The sequence below is a fragment of the Sebastes fasciatus genome, chromosome 16 (assembly GCF_043250625.1).
Source record: "Sebastes fasciatus isolate fSebFas1 chromosome 16, fSebFas1.pri, whole genome shotgun sequence".
Classification (NCBI taxonomy): Eukaryota; Metazoa; Chordata; class Actinopteri; order Perciformes; family Sebastidae; genus Sebastes; species Sebastes fasciatus.
This window is the reverse complement of record NC_133810.1, coordinates 10,781,390-10,794,232: the sequence shown is the minus strand read 5'-3', so window position 1 is coordinate 10,794,232 and position 12,843 is coordinate 10,781,390. Positions and strand designations below refer to the sequence as shown.

The window sequence follows — 12,843 nt, the reverse complement described above, 5'->3', positions numbered from 1 at the left end:
TTAGGTTGCCTGAAGGCCACCTTAGTTTTCTGACATGCTTGTGAAACTGTGGTAACGTGAGCCACAGAGTGCAAAACCGTGCTACCGCCAGCCGCCGTCTGACTTCCGTGGCTCCTAAAGTAGTGTTATTACGGTAAGGATGGCCTCTGAGCGAGGCGAATGGCGTTACCACGGTTTTGCACTGTGTGGCTCACGTTACCGCAGTCTTGGAAAGGGAGAAGTGAGCGGAGGGGTACTCAGTTGGTTGCAATGTGCAACCACACCACTAGATGCCACCAAATCCTACACACTGTCCCTTTAACCTTGTGATTAATAACATATGCTGAGGCTTATACAAAGTGTATATTGTAAAGATTTTAAATTATTTGTTTTGTAAATGAGACATTCGATAGTTTGTATCTATTTGTGTGGATGCTTTTAATGTGTGTGCATATGTGTATTTTTCTACAACCCTCTCACCCTGTACTTTTCTCTACAATCACAAATTTCACATATTGGGTGGCTTTAAAAATGTATATATTTTTTCATGTAAATGAATATCCACTGATTGTTTTCCTCCCGCCTTTGGCTACAAGAGGACGCAGCGCCTGCATGCTGACATGTCCTTTCATGGCAGTGAGGCAGTAAGGCATTACCTCAGCATTCCCAGGCCCTCGGAGAATGCGTCAACAACACACTTCAAGTTTGCAGGCGTGCTACCTCTGCAGAACACATTAAGCAGCTGACAGTGACAGACAGACACGGGGCAGACAGATCAAGGATGCAGAAAACACACTCTGTCGGGTCATCAAAGCTGCACCAGCAGACTAAGCACCTTGGTGGCCCCAAATGGAAAAGCAAACTGGTAAATATTCACTTTAATACCCAGCAATCATACTGAATTAGCATGCTCATGTTTACTAAAGTGTGATCACCATGAAGGAAAATGATCTACAGTGACATTAGTGAGTGCAGCTTACTCCCACTGCCATAATTAGGTGAAGGTTTAGATTTTTATGCTTAGGAGATTTTGTTTTCTCTTTTTCTCTGAAAAAAGCAATATACAGTAACACACCAGCATTTGAGTAATGGGACGAATCTGTAAAGGAAAAATAGGGCTACTCGAGCAATTTAGTCATGCATTTACAAAAACTTGTTGGACTTGAAAGAGACAGATTTTAAAAAGACGGTCAACATCAAAGCAGCAGGGGCTGAGATATCCTCAGTTTCTAATACTACATTTCCCATAATGCAACTCAACAGCATTTCCGTGTTGTACCGTGGTAAACAGCCAGTATGTAACGTTGTCTTTCTGTTGAAAAATGTTAAGTTTCCAAGCGCAAGCTGAGGTCATAGACTGTATATAAGAAGTAGACATAATCACCGTGACGTCACCTATTGTGGGCTGCTGTTTTGAAACCTTGAGTTCGGCACTTTGGCTGTTGCCATCTTGTTTTTTTGCAGCCAGAAGTGACATGAGTGGGTGGAGATAAGTATAACCGAATGCTGAATAAGATATATTTATGCAACCAAAAATGTTATAATTAACTTTCATGAACTGAAAACACACTGTGAAAGGGTTAACCCTCCTGTTGTCTTCGGGTCAAATTTGACACGTTTTCAAACTTCATTATATCATAAATATGGATGTCTTTCACCTAATTTTTCAGATCTTTTTTTGTCCGACATTTTTTTGTCCGACATTTTTCAGATCTTTTTTTCAAACATTTTTCAGATCTTTTTTTTCAGACTTTTTTTTAATTTCATATTAGTGACCATGAATTCCAAAAAAAAGTGTTAAACTTGTGGTAATGAGTTGGAATGAAGTTGGCCAAAAAGGTGTAATACAGAATTGGGTGATAATTTATAATGTATGCTTTAAAAACAGTCAAACCAGACCGGGTCAATTTTGACCCGGGAAGACAAAAGTTGCATGGTCGACAGGAAGACAACAGGAGGGTTAAAGTTCTAAGACGAAAACACGGACAACTCCCAGACCAGACAACGCTGTGGTAGCGACCTGTCAATCACAAGGTAGCCACGCCCTAAAGCATCTCCTGCTTTATGGTCTATTTGACTCTAAATGGGACCATAATTTACTAAATGAACATCATGCTGTATTGAAGAAGACTTGAAACTAGCGACTGACATAACCCTGATGACATCACTTTGACATCATCAGGGCTATTTTCTCAGACCTGACAAAGCTCTTGCGGATCTACAGAAGACAGGCTGAGTAGTACTCCCTGTGACTAGTAAGCTGACCATAATGTGTAAAATTGGTGGAGTAGTCCTCTAACTAGTGGCCATTGATGCTCTTTCTCTTCCAGAGTCTTTCTGTGAATCGGGATTAAAAAACATTTTTTTACCCGCTGCAGCTTTAACAACTACCCAGTAGGATGCCATCATAATTTGCTAATTATACTTGTGTTCACTGTATGTGTGGGTCAGTGTGAATGTAAGTGTGCGTAATGCTCCTCCATGCAGGATAAAAAAGATGGAGGGGGGTCCCTGGACATCTGGCTAACCACTCCCCATTTTTCACTCCATTACAGCAGCTGATTGTACTAATTAGCTCACCAGACTGGACAAAACTCTAATTATGATCATTATGTTTTACTATTACTACAACGTCAACACAAGCTTCTCAATTATTTTACCAAAGCCATAAAATAACCACAAATGAACCCTAACAATTCAATGACAACTACAGCATTATAATGTCATATATTACATTCTGAAATAAATAATCAGATTCAACGTGAAACCGGTGCACTTGAAGGTTAAAAAAAGAGACAATCAATTGTCAGACATCATGAACAGTCAGCTTTTGTGCTTGTCATCATCAAAAGGTTCATGTTAAGCCAGACTGGCATCCAGACTGTACTAGATCATGCCAGAGGAATAAGCACGTCCTGACTCCGTTGTCAGTCTGATGTCCTCAAACAGTTTCCAAACAAAACAGAAAATGCACACAGTCTAACTGTCTGATGATTTCTGCTGAATCATCCGAGCCTCAGGAGGTGCAATATTGCAGTTCAGTATCAAGCCACATGGGGGGGAGACTGGCTGCCTGCCATACTGAAGAAATCTACTGTACTTAAAAGCTTAGAGGAAAAATATAATTTTATATAATTATGACAGTGGCAGTAATAAAGTAACATTTAGAATTCAGGAGAGACAAAGTTAATATATTATCATTATGATGTGAGGATTCAGATAGGTTAGTTGTGCGTGCACTGGCCCAGTCCCAACTGTCTGCTGTCAGGCTGTGAATCAATAACAGCACAGGAATCACTGAGGTGTAAATAATAAAGGACAAGCCCTTCAAAACAAAATGCTGAAAAGTTTTGTCATTTCCACTTTAAATAATTTATCAATATTCTCAAATAAACAGAGCTCTGTGGCTTCAATCAGTCCCCTAGCATTAGTCTTGTTGTCTCACAACAGGTGTGTCACTCTTCTGCTCGCTGCTGAGCCGATAATGAATGAACGATGGGGGACAACAGATGAGAGATCTGCCGCTACAGCAGAAACAGCAGCAGTCTTTTTATATTTGCACGGATCAAACAGTATTTATGTTGTAGAAACAATAAGTGGGACTTGCATTATAGATTGTAAATTTTATTATTAATAGGGCTGTCAATCAAATATTTAATTATGATTAATTGCATGATTGTCCATGTACCTTAAAAGGGAGATCTGACAAGTATTTAATGCTCTTATCAACATGGGAGAGGGCAAATATGTTGCTTTATGCAAATGTGCGATTATATTTATTATCGGAAATCAATTAACAACACAAAACAATGATAAATATTGTCCAGAAACCCTCACAGGTACTGCATTTAATATAAAATATGCTCAAATCATAACATGGCAAACTGCAGCCCAACAGGCAACAATAGCTGTCAGTGTGTCGTTGTGCTGACTTGACTATGACTTGCCCCAAAACTGCATGTGATTATCATAAAGTGAGCATGTCTGTAAAGAGGAGACTCGTGGGTACCCATAGAACCCATTTTCGTTCACATATCTTGAGGTCAGGGGTCAAGGGACCCCTTTGAAAATGACCATGCCAGTTTTTCCTCGCCAAAATTTAGCGCAACTTTGGAGCGTTATTTAACCTCCTTCACGACAAGCTACAACCTCCGAAAGATCAAATAGCGGCCGGGCCCGACAACAATATGTCGTTTTTTTAAGATGTTAATTAAAAACCGCAAGATGCGTTAAAATGTTGAAGAAGTTAGTGGGGTTAAAACAAATCTGCACAGCCCTAATTATTAAAATAATCATATTCATATAATATATAATTAATGTGTTTTTTTACGTAATAGATCCTGCTACCAAAATCATAAAAGCTTATATCACTAGTGCTGATTAGGTGTTTATCTAGAGACACAGTAAGTGTTGCTTTCCAAAGACATTAAAAGAACAAGATGTCCATGATGTACTGAACTTGCTGTCTCCTAATAAGAAAAGTAAATAGTGCAAACACTTCAACAACGTTCCTACAATCAAGAAAAAACTAAATTTCACTGATTGCCTCTTTAAATAGGACACTGCATTGTCATTGGTTGGTACACATGCTGCTGCGTATTGCATTAGAGGATACCAATGTTGCTGCTGATGATTTCAGACGAGAATTCAATTACATTTTAATATATTCTGTGACTGTATTACATTATATAATTTCTTAATGTTTAACTCCTTCCTGCTTCTTATAAAAATGTATCAGCTCCATTCATGTGTTATATGAGTACAGTATGAGTGTGTGCCAATATGTGGCCAGCCCTGCGATGACTAACTAGTAATCATCATCACTTAGTCTAACAGCGTCTTTTCTCTCTGAGCCAAAATTTGCAAGTGTGAGTGCCAGAGCCAGAGAGAGAGAGAGAGAGAGAGAGAGAGAGAGACATGAATCATCATTTTTGGTGCCCAGAGAGTGATCTCAGTCTGACATTAGAGGAACCGACTTTCCTCCTCAGAACAAGAGTTATTTGACAGCGGGTGTGGTGAAGATTTAGAGTGCCTGCTTGATAGCATCGGCCCATTCTTCTTCCTCTTCCATACATATAAATATAATTTGTCAAAACAGGTGGCATGATGAGAAATGGTGTGGTATGGCTACCTTTAACTATAAAAGTGTCTCCACATTTTAAACTTTACTGCCTTAAATTAGTTCTTTGTATCTTTTTGGAGAAACAAAAACCAAGAAAAAAAAATCGCCGTTTATGCTTTAGGCGTGTCATTTGTACGCCATGTAGTCTGTACTGACTGCAATGTAAATGCATCCACGTAAATATGCTACGCTCAGAGCTAGTGACGTAGAATCAAAAGTGAGAGCTTATAGCGGGCGGGTGGGGAGGCGGATGGGTCCAACAAACACACGACTTTCAACCAGGAGACCGGTGTTTTGTTTTGAAGTTACATTAGTGACGTTTGTGACGTGTTTTCCGTATTTATGTTAGGTTGTTTCTGTACGTATTTTACTCAGTTTAAGTTCTGATTTTAAGGCCAACCATGAAGTTTTTCCTAAACCTAAGTGAGTGGTTTTGTTGCCCCCTGCTGGTGCTGCACCTTCCTGCACGTGCATAATATTCACACCTAGGCGAGGCAAAACGTGACACCGACTCGTATCCTACTGGTGGATAGATGGGTATATTACACGCTTTGGTGTGATATCAGGTTGGGTATTGTGCTCGTTGGCACACTATCGCACCGTCGTGATGTGATTATTAACACACCTGTGCTTTTCCTATGACAAGTCAAAATGTCTCCTGTGAAAAAAGCCCTATCCAGAATATAGTTCTCCAGTAACTTGCTAAGTATTTAACATGTTACCACACTGTACTGAACCACACTGAACATTATCGGTTTAGATAATGAGCCTGTGTAACTACTAGTAATGATACTACTGACTACGGCTGCCTACCGTTACTTCTACTACTATTGCTGTGTGACTCCTAAAATCACATCCTAGAAACCACGTAGTTCCATTTAAAAAACAGCCACAACCACCATACTCATACATGCTAGCAACCAAACAACATCACTAGTAATACCAACCAAGAACACCATTGCAACCATTCTAACCACTCAGTGCAATAGCAACCACCCAGAACACCATAGCAACCACCTAAAAACACCATAGCAACTGCTCTGAACATGTTGGCAACCTTTCACTCAAAATGAAGGAAAACAGCCTTGTCATCCCCTCTCTCACCTCCTTTCATAACTATCAAAAAACTATTAAAAAAATGCAGCAGCACATAAGTACCTCAAACTACAGTCTGAGGCATTGTATTTAATTAAGTGGAAGGTTTGTCTAGAGTTTGATTTTGGTTTCAGTACAACATTCCTGCAGCTAAATTGTTTTAGTTTGCCAATCGACTATGATGTTATTTACATGCCATGTGTCAAGTTTGATTAGATTTCTTCAGCAGCCAGATGCACTAGGTGTTTCTAAGCTGCTTTTTTTTTCTTTTAAAAACATTTACCACTAAGATGCACACGCTATAAAAGTGTACTGCAAGTTTTCCAGAAAGGAAAATGCTCATATTTCTCAGCTGCATTTGATGTGTACTACATCTCTAACCTGTGTGAAGTCATATCACCTTCTCTATGTATGCACATTGCAATAAATACAAACCTGGATGTAGTTGTCACAGTATGATTTCTCTTATATTTTAGCTTGTTGCTTTAATGGACCTACAGTTGTCGTCACTCAAACGACAGCAGGTCAATATGTTGCAAAATATGTAGGGCAACACTTGTTGCATTTTCCCCCCAGTATAATATTTAGCATCATGGTCGCCAGCTCTGTGGTTTCACTTAAACAGAAGTCATGTCTGCAGTGGATCAGACTTGTAGTGATGACAGAAATATTCATTTGTCCAACCTTGAAGCTTTCCAGTCATACTGTGCTCTGTGGCCTTATGGTTGCTTGAGTCTAGTTTTCCCCCTACATTTTATTGTCTTGATATATTGGGTTAATTCTCCTGCAGTATTCTTCAAGAGTTTAAGAATTACTACAGTTGCCAAACATATTCTGATGAAAATTGGCAGTGGATGGTAAGTCTGTCTCATTTCCCAGCCATTTTGGCAGGCACCGTGCATTTCCCCTCATATACGTACGTTAAAAACCAGTGATGGTAGAAGTACTGACATCTTTTACTTAAGTAAAAGTAGCAATACAGCAAAGTAAAGATACTCCATTACAAGTAAAAGTCCTGCATTCAAAATTTTACTTAATTGTGCATAAGTACAGTACTTGAGTAAATGTACTTAGTTACTTTCCACCATAAATAAATGATAAAAAGGTGCAATGCTGTTAAATTATCTTGACCATTTCTTTAGGAAGGTGTATATCATTTCAGTGAGTAATCTGATATGTGACGTGGCTGTGTGACACAATTTAGGGTTTCATCCATAATTTAGTTCCCTAATGCAATGTTGTACTATATACAATGTATTAATCCAGCCTGAAGAGGCTTTGAATAGGTGGACGATGGAGAGATTTTTTATTTTATTTAGGTGTGGTCCACAGTTTGACAACATCAGGGTCAATTTGTGAGTTAATTGTTATTTGCAATTTCAAAAGGTTGTTATATTGTTGGCTACTTCTCCATCCTTCATTATATTATTGATTAATAATACTAATGGAATAATTGCTCAGCATTGAAACATAACTAAACATCACTCTTAAAAAAAAAAAAAAAGTCAAACTACCAATGCAGAAACCTCTCCTGTCCTGTCATTAACACATGCTGCAAGTTACAGTCTTCTTACCTTGTCATCTCCCAGGTTCTGCAACACTTCTTTCCCTCCTCGTCGCCTGTCAGCTGCAGGACTCTCCACACCAGGGGTGCAGATCTTGCTGTCAGTAGCCGGGCTCCTCGCCCCCTGCTCGGTCTCTCTCTTGGCGGTCCTCGGTGTCCTGGAGCCCCTCTGGCCGACGCTCAGAGCATCGAAGTCGATGGTTTTACTCTCAAACGCGCCCTCCACGTTGCAGAACAAGCCGCCGTATTTCTGCCGGGGCACCTGGTCGGCGGTGCCGGGTCGGGCCAGATAAACCGGCAGCTCGTCCTGGTTTCCTCTGCGCTCTGCCATGCTGGAGAGACCTGCACAAGTGACCGAGGAAGACTACTGTTAAAGTGGTGCTGAAGTCCTGTGTGTGTGCGTCTGTGTGTGTGTGTGTGAGGAAGCCAGAGCAGACTGGAGTTGAGTTAAAGCCAGAGGTGGCACTGTGGTGGTACCTAGGTAGCAGTTTTTTTTTGTCAAATAAAATAAAATTACAGTAGTTTAAATAGCCTAAATGCAGACAGAGCCGTGGATTTATGACTGTTTAGTTTTAAAGGGACTGTTTGTAACTTTCAGAAATGCTCGTTAACAGCGACACCTGTGGCCGTGAAGTTAACGAAAGTCAGTGTCGGGCTCGCGCTTGTGCTCGCTCTACATAGACATGAACGAGCATCGCTCAACACAGTGAGGCGACACACGTCAGCTTAAACCACAATATCACTCTATATTTCAGCTGCTTGGCAGTAATGTTAGCTGACCAGACGAAGGTCTCTCCATGAATCACTGCTGATCCTAGTGTTGGCTTTTCCTGCTTCAGCCTCCCGACCGCGGCCGGAGGGAACCGGAGTTTTGGTCGGAGACGTTTAGGCTCGCTGCGGAGCCCCGTCACTTCACAAGACACAGGAAACCTCTGTTGGTCTGGAGGAGCTGCAGCATTTATTTCTGCAAAAACGTCCACTGTACATTCACTAGATATTCTCAGAGCTAAACTAACTCTTCTGCAGTGTGTAGTGTGCGCGCATGCACGTGAGAGTGGAGCGCGAGAACGCGCACGTTATTGAGTGAAGGCAAGCAGGCAGAGGAGCAGAGACTCCGGCCCTGGAGACCAAAGCTATGGTCTCCCCTGTGTCTTCTGGCCGTGGTCGGGGGGATGGAGCAGGAAGAGTTGACACTGTTTTGCGAGACGGGCTTCACTAGATATAACTTTGCGGTTTCGGTGCTTCCGTGTAGTTTGTGTTGGAGTCTTGTCTGAACAGCGTAGCCACACGCGAACGCGCATGGAACACCAACCCTTGTAAAAAGTTACAAACAGTCCCTTTTATTAGAGTGAAAACACAAACACATGCTATTACTGTCGAATTTTTGTATTATTATTGTTGTTGTTTTTTATGTGTTTTTTTTTTTAACTCTATTCTTTCTTTTTATCATTATTATTATTATTTCTTTCCTTAATTTTATTTCAATTTTGAATGTTGAAGTTCTTTTCTCTTGTAGTGTACTTAATGAGTTTGTCTCTAAGCTCATCTACTTAAAAATTGGTTTATAAAACTATTTTAATTACGAACTGTAAATTGCATATATGAAAACAACCTTGAAAAAAGGAAAAAATAAAGTATAAAAAAAAGGAAACAAACACATGCAGTAGAGCTCCAGTAGAGTGACCAGAGGACCCTTTCAAATGGATGCTATAGCTATAGGATATGAGGTTCAAGAGCACCTGGAAACTTAAAAAACTTAAATATTTTTGTACTTTTTCTGCAAATACTGAGAAAAATACTCACCTCTTCTTTCTGCTGCAGTTTAATTCAGCTGGATAAAGAGTCAAACTACTGTATTGGCCCTTAAAGTCACTCAGCAGTTCCAACAGTCTGCGACCTATGATGAGCTGATTGGATACAGGTGCGCACTCAGCAGGTAACTCAGGTTTCCAAGGAGGAGGAGCTGTCTGTCCACTGTGTCGCTTTCCTTTCAGCACCACAGGTTGATGTGTAACTATAGCTTTAACGTTACACCTGAGAACAGCTCATAGTATAGGCTACAGCTGATGTTTCTCCATGTGCTTGTGAGCCTTCCTTCCTTCTACGGTGATCAGTGACTCAACGCAGCACAAATGAGACAGACAGGATGGAGTCAGCAGCAGCAGTGGAGTGACGAGCAGGATTCACACTGAGAGACTGCTGAGTCGACAGTCAACACCGTCACTCTGTTAACAGGAATGCAATTATGTAACAGCCATTTATCAGCATGTTTCACAAGTTGGAGTGAGGTCAAAATAGTCTTTTTGTTTGTCTTGTCTCCAGAATAGTCGGTCCAGATAGTAGCTACTGATAAAGGTAAAACAAGATGAGAAGTAGAGGATTTCTCTGGATTTTGCTCCATCTAGGCTATATACAGTATGTGCCTTGTGTTAAGAATTGTAAGAATTGTTGATATGATATATGTTTTTAATATATTTTTTATTTAATTTATTTTGTATTTTGTATTATCATTATAATTATCATTATTATTATTATTATGATTATGATTATGATTATTATTTGTATTATTAGTTGTATTATTATCTCACATAAAATACTGATTTTTATTTATATTTTGATTAGGTTATGGCATGTTCTTTGTCATATTAATTTATATTCTATGATGAAATTAGTTTGTATCTTGGAAAACAAAGTGCATGTATAGATTAATTGAGTCAATAAATACAATTATAATTTTTTATTTTCTATTTTGTTTATTATTATTGTTATCATTAGGCTATTATGATTATGGTTATTATTATTATTATTGCTATTATTATTAAATCACATAAAAATACTGCTTTTGTATATACATATGATGATTATCTTATGGCATGTTCTTTGTCTTATTCATTTATATTTTATGATGAAATGAGTTTGTATCATGGAGAACAAAATACATGTATGGACTAATTGAGTCAATAACATTTAAAAAAAAAAAAAAATTGTCGCTATGGATTAATGGTTGGAAGAATAACATCAGGTTAGTCTGGTCCAATGTGAGGATGGCTTCACAGTGAGGTCGAGGCTTAATGGCAAATTTCCATCATCTGGATTAGAAATAACAAGCCTTCCAGATCCCATGGAAGTGCTAAGTGTGTGTGCCTGTGTGTGTCTACAGAGAGATGTGAAAGAGTGTCAAGGAAAGGTTAGTCACACTACAGTGAACTCACACAGGCCACATCCTCAGGTCTCATCTAACAGGTTGTCAGCAACTGAGATAAAGCCTCGGTTGTTTTTCATGGGGCGCGGCAGTCGAGCCAGCATCCAGTATTTTCCTTTCATGCTCCTGCAGAAGAAACTGACTCGTGCAAAAATACATTTCTACATTTGTAAGCCAGAGGAGAACAACTGACGAAGTCTGAATGCAGTGAGGGAATTAATGCTAGAAATAAACAACATGTTCTCATCCCAACTCGTCACATACTGACGCTTTGTCAGACCCCTTGGCGTCACTTTTAGGTCGCTGCAAAGAGATGCCTAATGTTGCGAATTAAACAAAAACACTTGCTTATGTTCAGGCAATAAAACCACAATAGTTAGGTTTAGGAAAAATATATAGTATCGGGCACCATTTCCCCTTCAGTTCAAATGTTGGTTGATCAGAAGATGTCATCATTTTTCTATGTGTGGTTATTTTGTTTCATAGCTGGCATTGCCTGTTTTGCAGATCTTTACTGTCATTCAGAGAGTTAAAATGCAGGGGAGAGGAAATATGATCAAGCACTTTACTCTGAAAGGATGGCTTAGTGGAGATTTCTTCAAGGGATTGAAGCTGAGTAAAATATGATAAGTAGCTCTATTTCCACACATTCCCTGCTGAATACCACTGTCGTCGCAGTTCCTGTGGCTCTGTTGGCATCTAGTGCAGCGACTTGTCAGACCAGCAGAAATGTCCCCTCACATGAATGTGATTAAAGCATCAAGGTTCGTGGAGATGCCAACAGCCTTCTAAAAGTCCCTGCCTCTGTAATGCAATGGTGACTTACTGAGTGTTTGTCCTGTCCTTTCTTCCTCCAGTGTGTCTTTAGACAGTAAATAACGCTGAGAGAAGGGGAACAAAACAAAAAAAAAGAAACTGTCAGCATTCTTTACATTTTCACCCATGCAGCCGCTATGTGTTTTGGCTCCGGCCACACATTCATACACTGACACCAACCAGTTCAGATGACTTGAAAAGAATGATGTGAGAGAACAAGGACAGCGCTCAAAGGCTGGTGCAGATGTTTGCTTTACTGTGGTCTGGACAGAGCAGACTGACTGGGAGGCAGTGGAGCCATCAGCTCACACTGTCTGGCTTTCAATGTCAATGATGTCATGACGGCTGCAAACCATAAAAACAAAACAGTTGTTTATTTCATTTGGGTGAATTCTGCAGTGGTTTCATTGTCAAACTAAACCCCTCTGATTGTAGAGAAAGAAAATTCGGAGTACATAATGGGTTGTCTGGTATTTTCCAGCTAATAATGACCAAAGATTTGACGTTGCACCCTTTGAATGACAACCTGTGACAAGGCTGTGTTTGGCTCTCAGTCAGGAAGCTCACCAACAGGATATTGCTCCGACTTAATGAGGCTTTTAAAGCAATGACAAAGAACAAGGCAGGAGACAATCCCCCTATCTCCGTATTAAAAATGGATGTAAGGTAGGCCGGCTAGTAAAATGAATGTCCCCCATAAGACAACAGCTCTCATGTTGCCACTGGCTTAAGTGCCTGTTCATCCAGGCATGAAGGAACGACGGCAGATAGGACAGAGTTTTGGCGAATTCACATTCAGTGATCTTCATGGATTTGGCACAAGAGGCCTCACGGCGAGGGAGAAGAAGTGAGTAAGTGGGCCAATGTTCCAGAGGCAAGTCAATAGGAGTTAATTCAGACGGGAAACGTCTAATGCATGGATAAGGTCTGACAAGTGGGTTCTGCATTGGAGCACCTTTATTCAAGAAATTGAATAAAAGGAGGGATGAATTAGAAAACTAAAGAGAAAACTGACGTATCCTGGACAAGGGCCTTAAGTAAGACTCTATGTAACTTTACCGTATA

At 40.0% G+C, this 12,843-nt stretch overlaps 2 protein-coding genes across 3 annotated transcripts in view; both read right to left on the bottom strand.

Moving 5' to 3' along the window:
- dpysl3 (dihydropyrimidinase like 3) overlaps nucleotides 1–9,681 on the bottom strand; it is a 52,185-nt gene extending 42,504 nt beyond the window's left edge. Inside the window, exons 1-2 of one of the 2 annotated variants that reach the window (XM_074611082.1) lie at nucleotides 9,564–9,681; nucleotides 7,771–8,102 (exon numbers count right to left, since the gene is read on the bottom strand). In XM_074611082.1, the coding sequence (XP_074467183.1) occupies nucleotides 7,771–8,091 (321 nt within the window). In that variant the 5' untranslated portion in view covers nucleotides 8,092–8,102; nucleotides 9,564–9,681. The remainder of the gene's footprint in view (nucleotides 1–7,770; nucleotides 8,103–9,563) is intronic. The other variant, XM_074611083.1, reaches the window with a different exon arrangement.
- A 208-nt stretch (nucleotides 9,682–9,889) lies between these two features.
- Nucleotides 9,890–12,843, bottom strand: part of jakmip2 (janus kinase and microtubule interacting protein 2) — a 36,304-nt gene continuing 33,350 nt past the window's right edge. The window contains exons 25-27 of the transcript XR_012590355.1: nucleotides 11,959–12,123; nucleotides 11,789–11,843; nucleotides 9,890–9,985 (exon numbers count right to left, since the gene is read on the bottom strand). The gene's annotated coding sequence lies outside the window, so the exon portion shown is untranslated. The remainder of the gene's footprint in view (nucleotides 9,986–11,788; nucleotides 11,844–11,958; nucleotides 12,124–12,843) is intronic.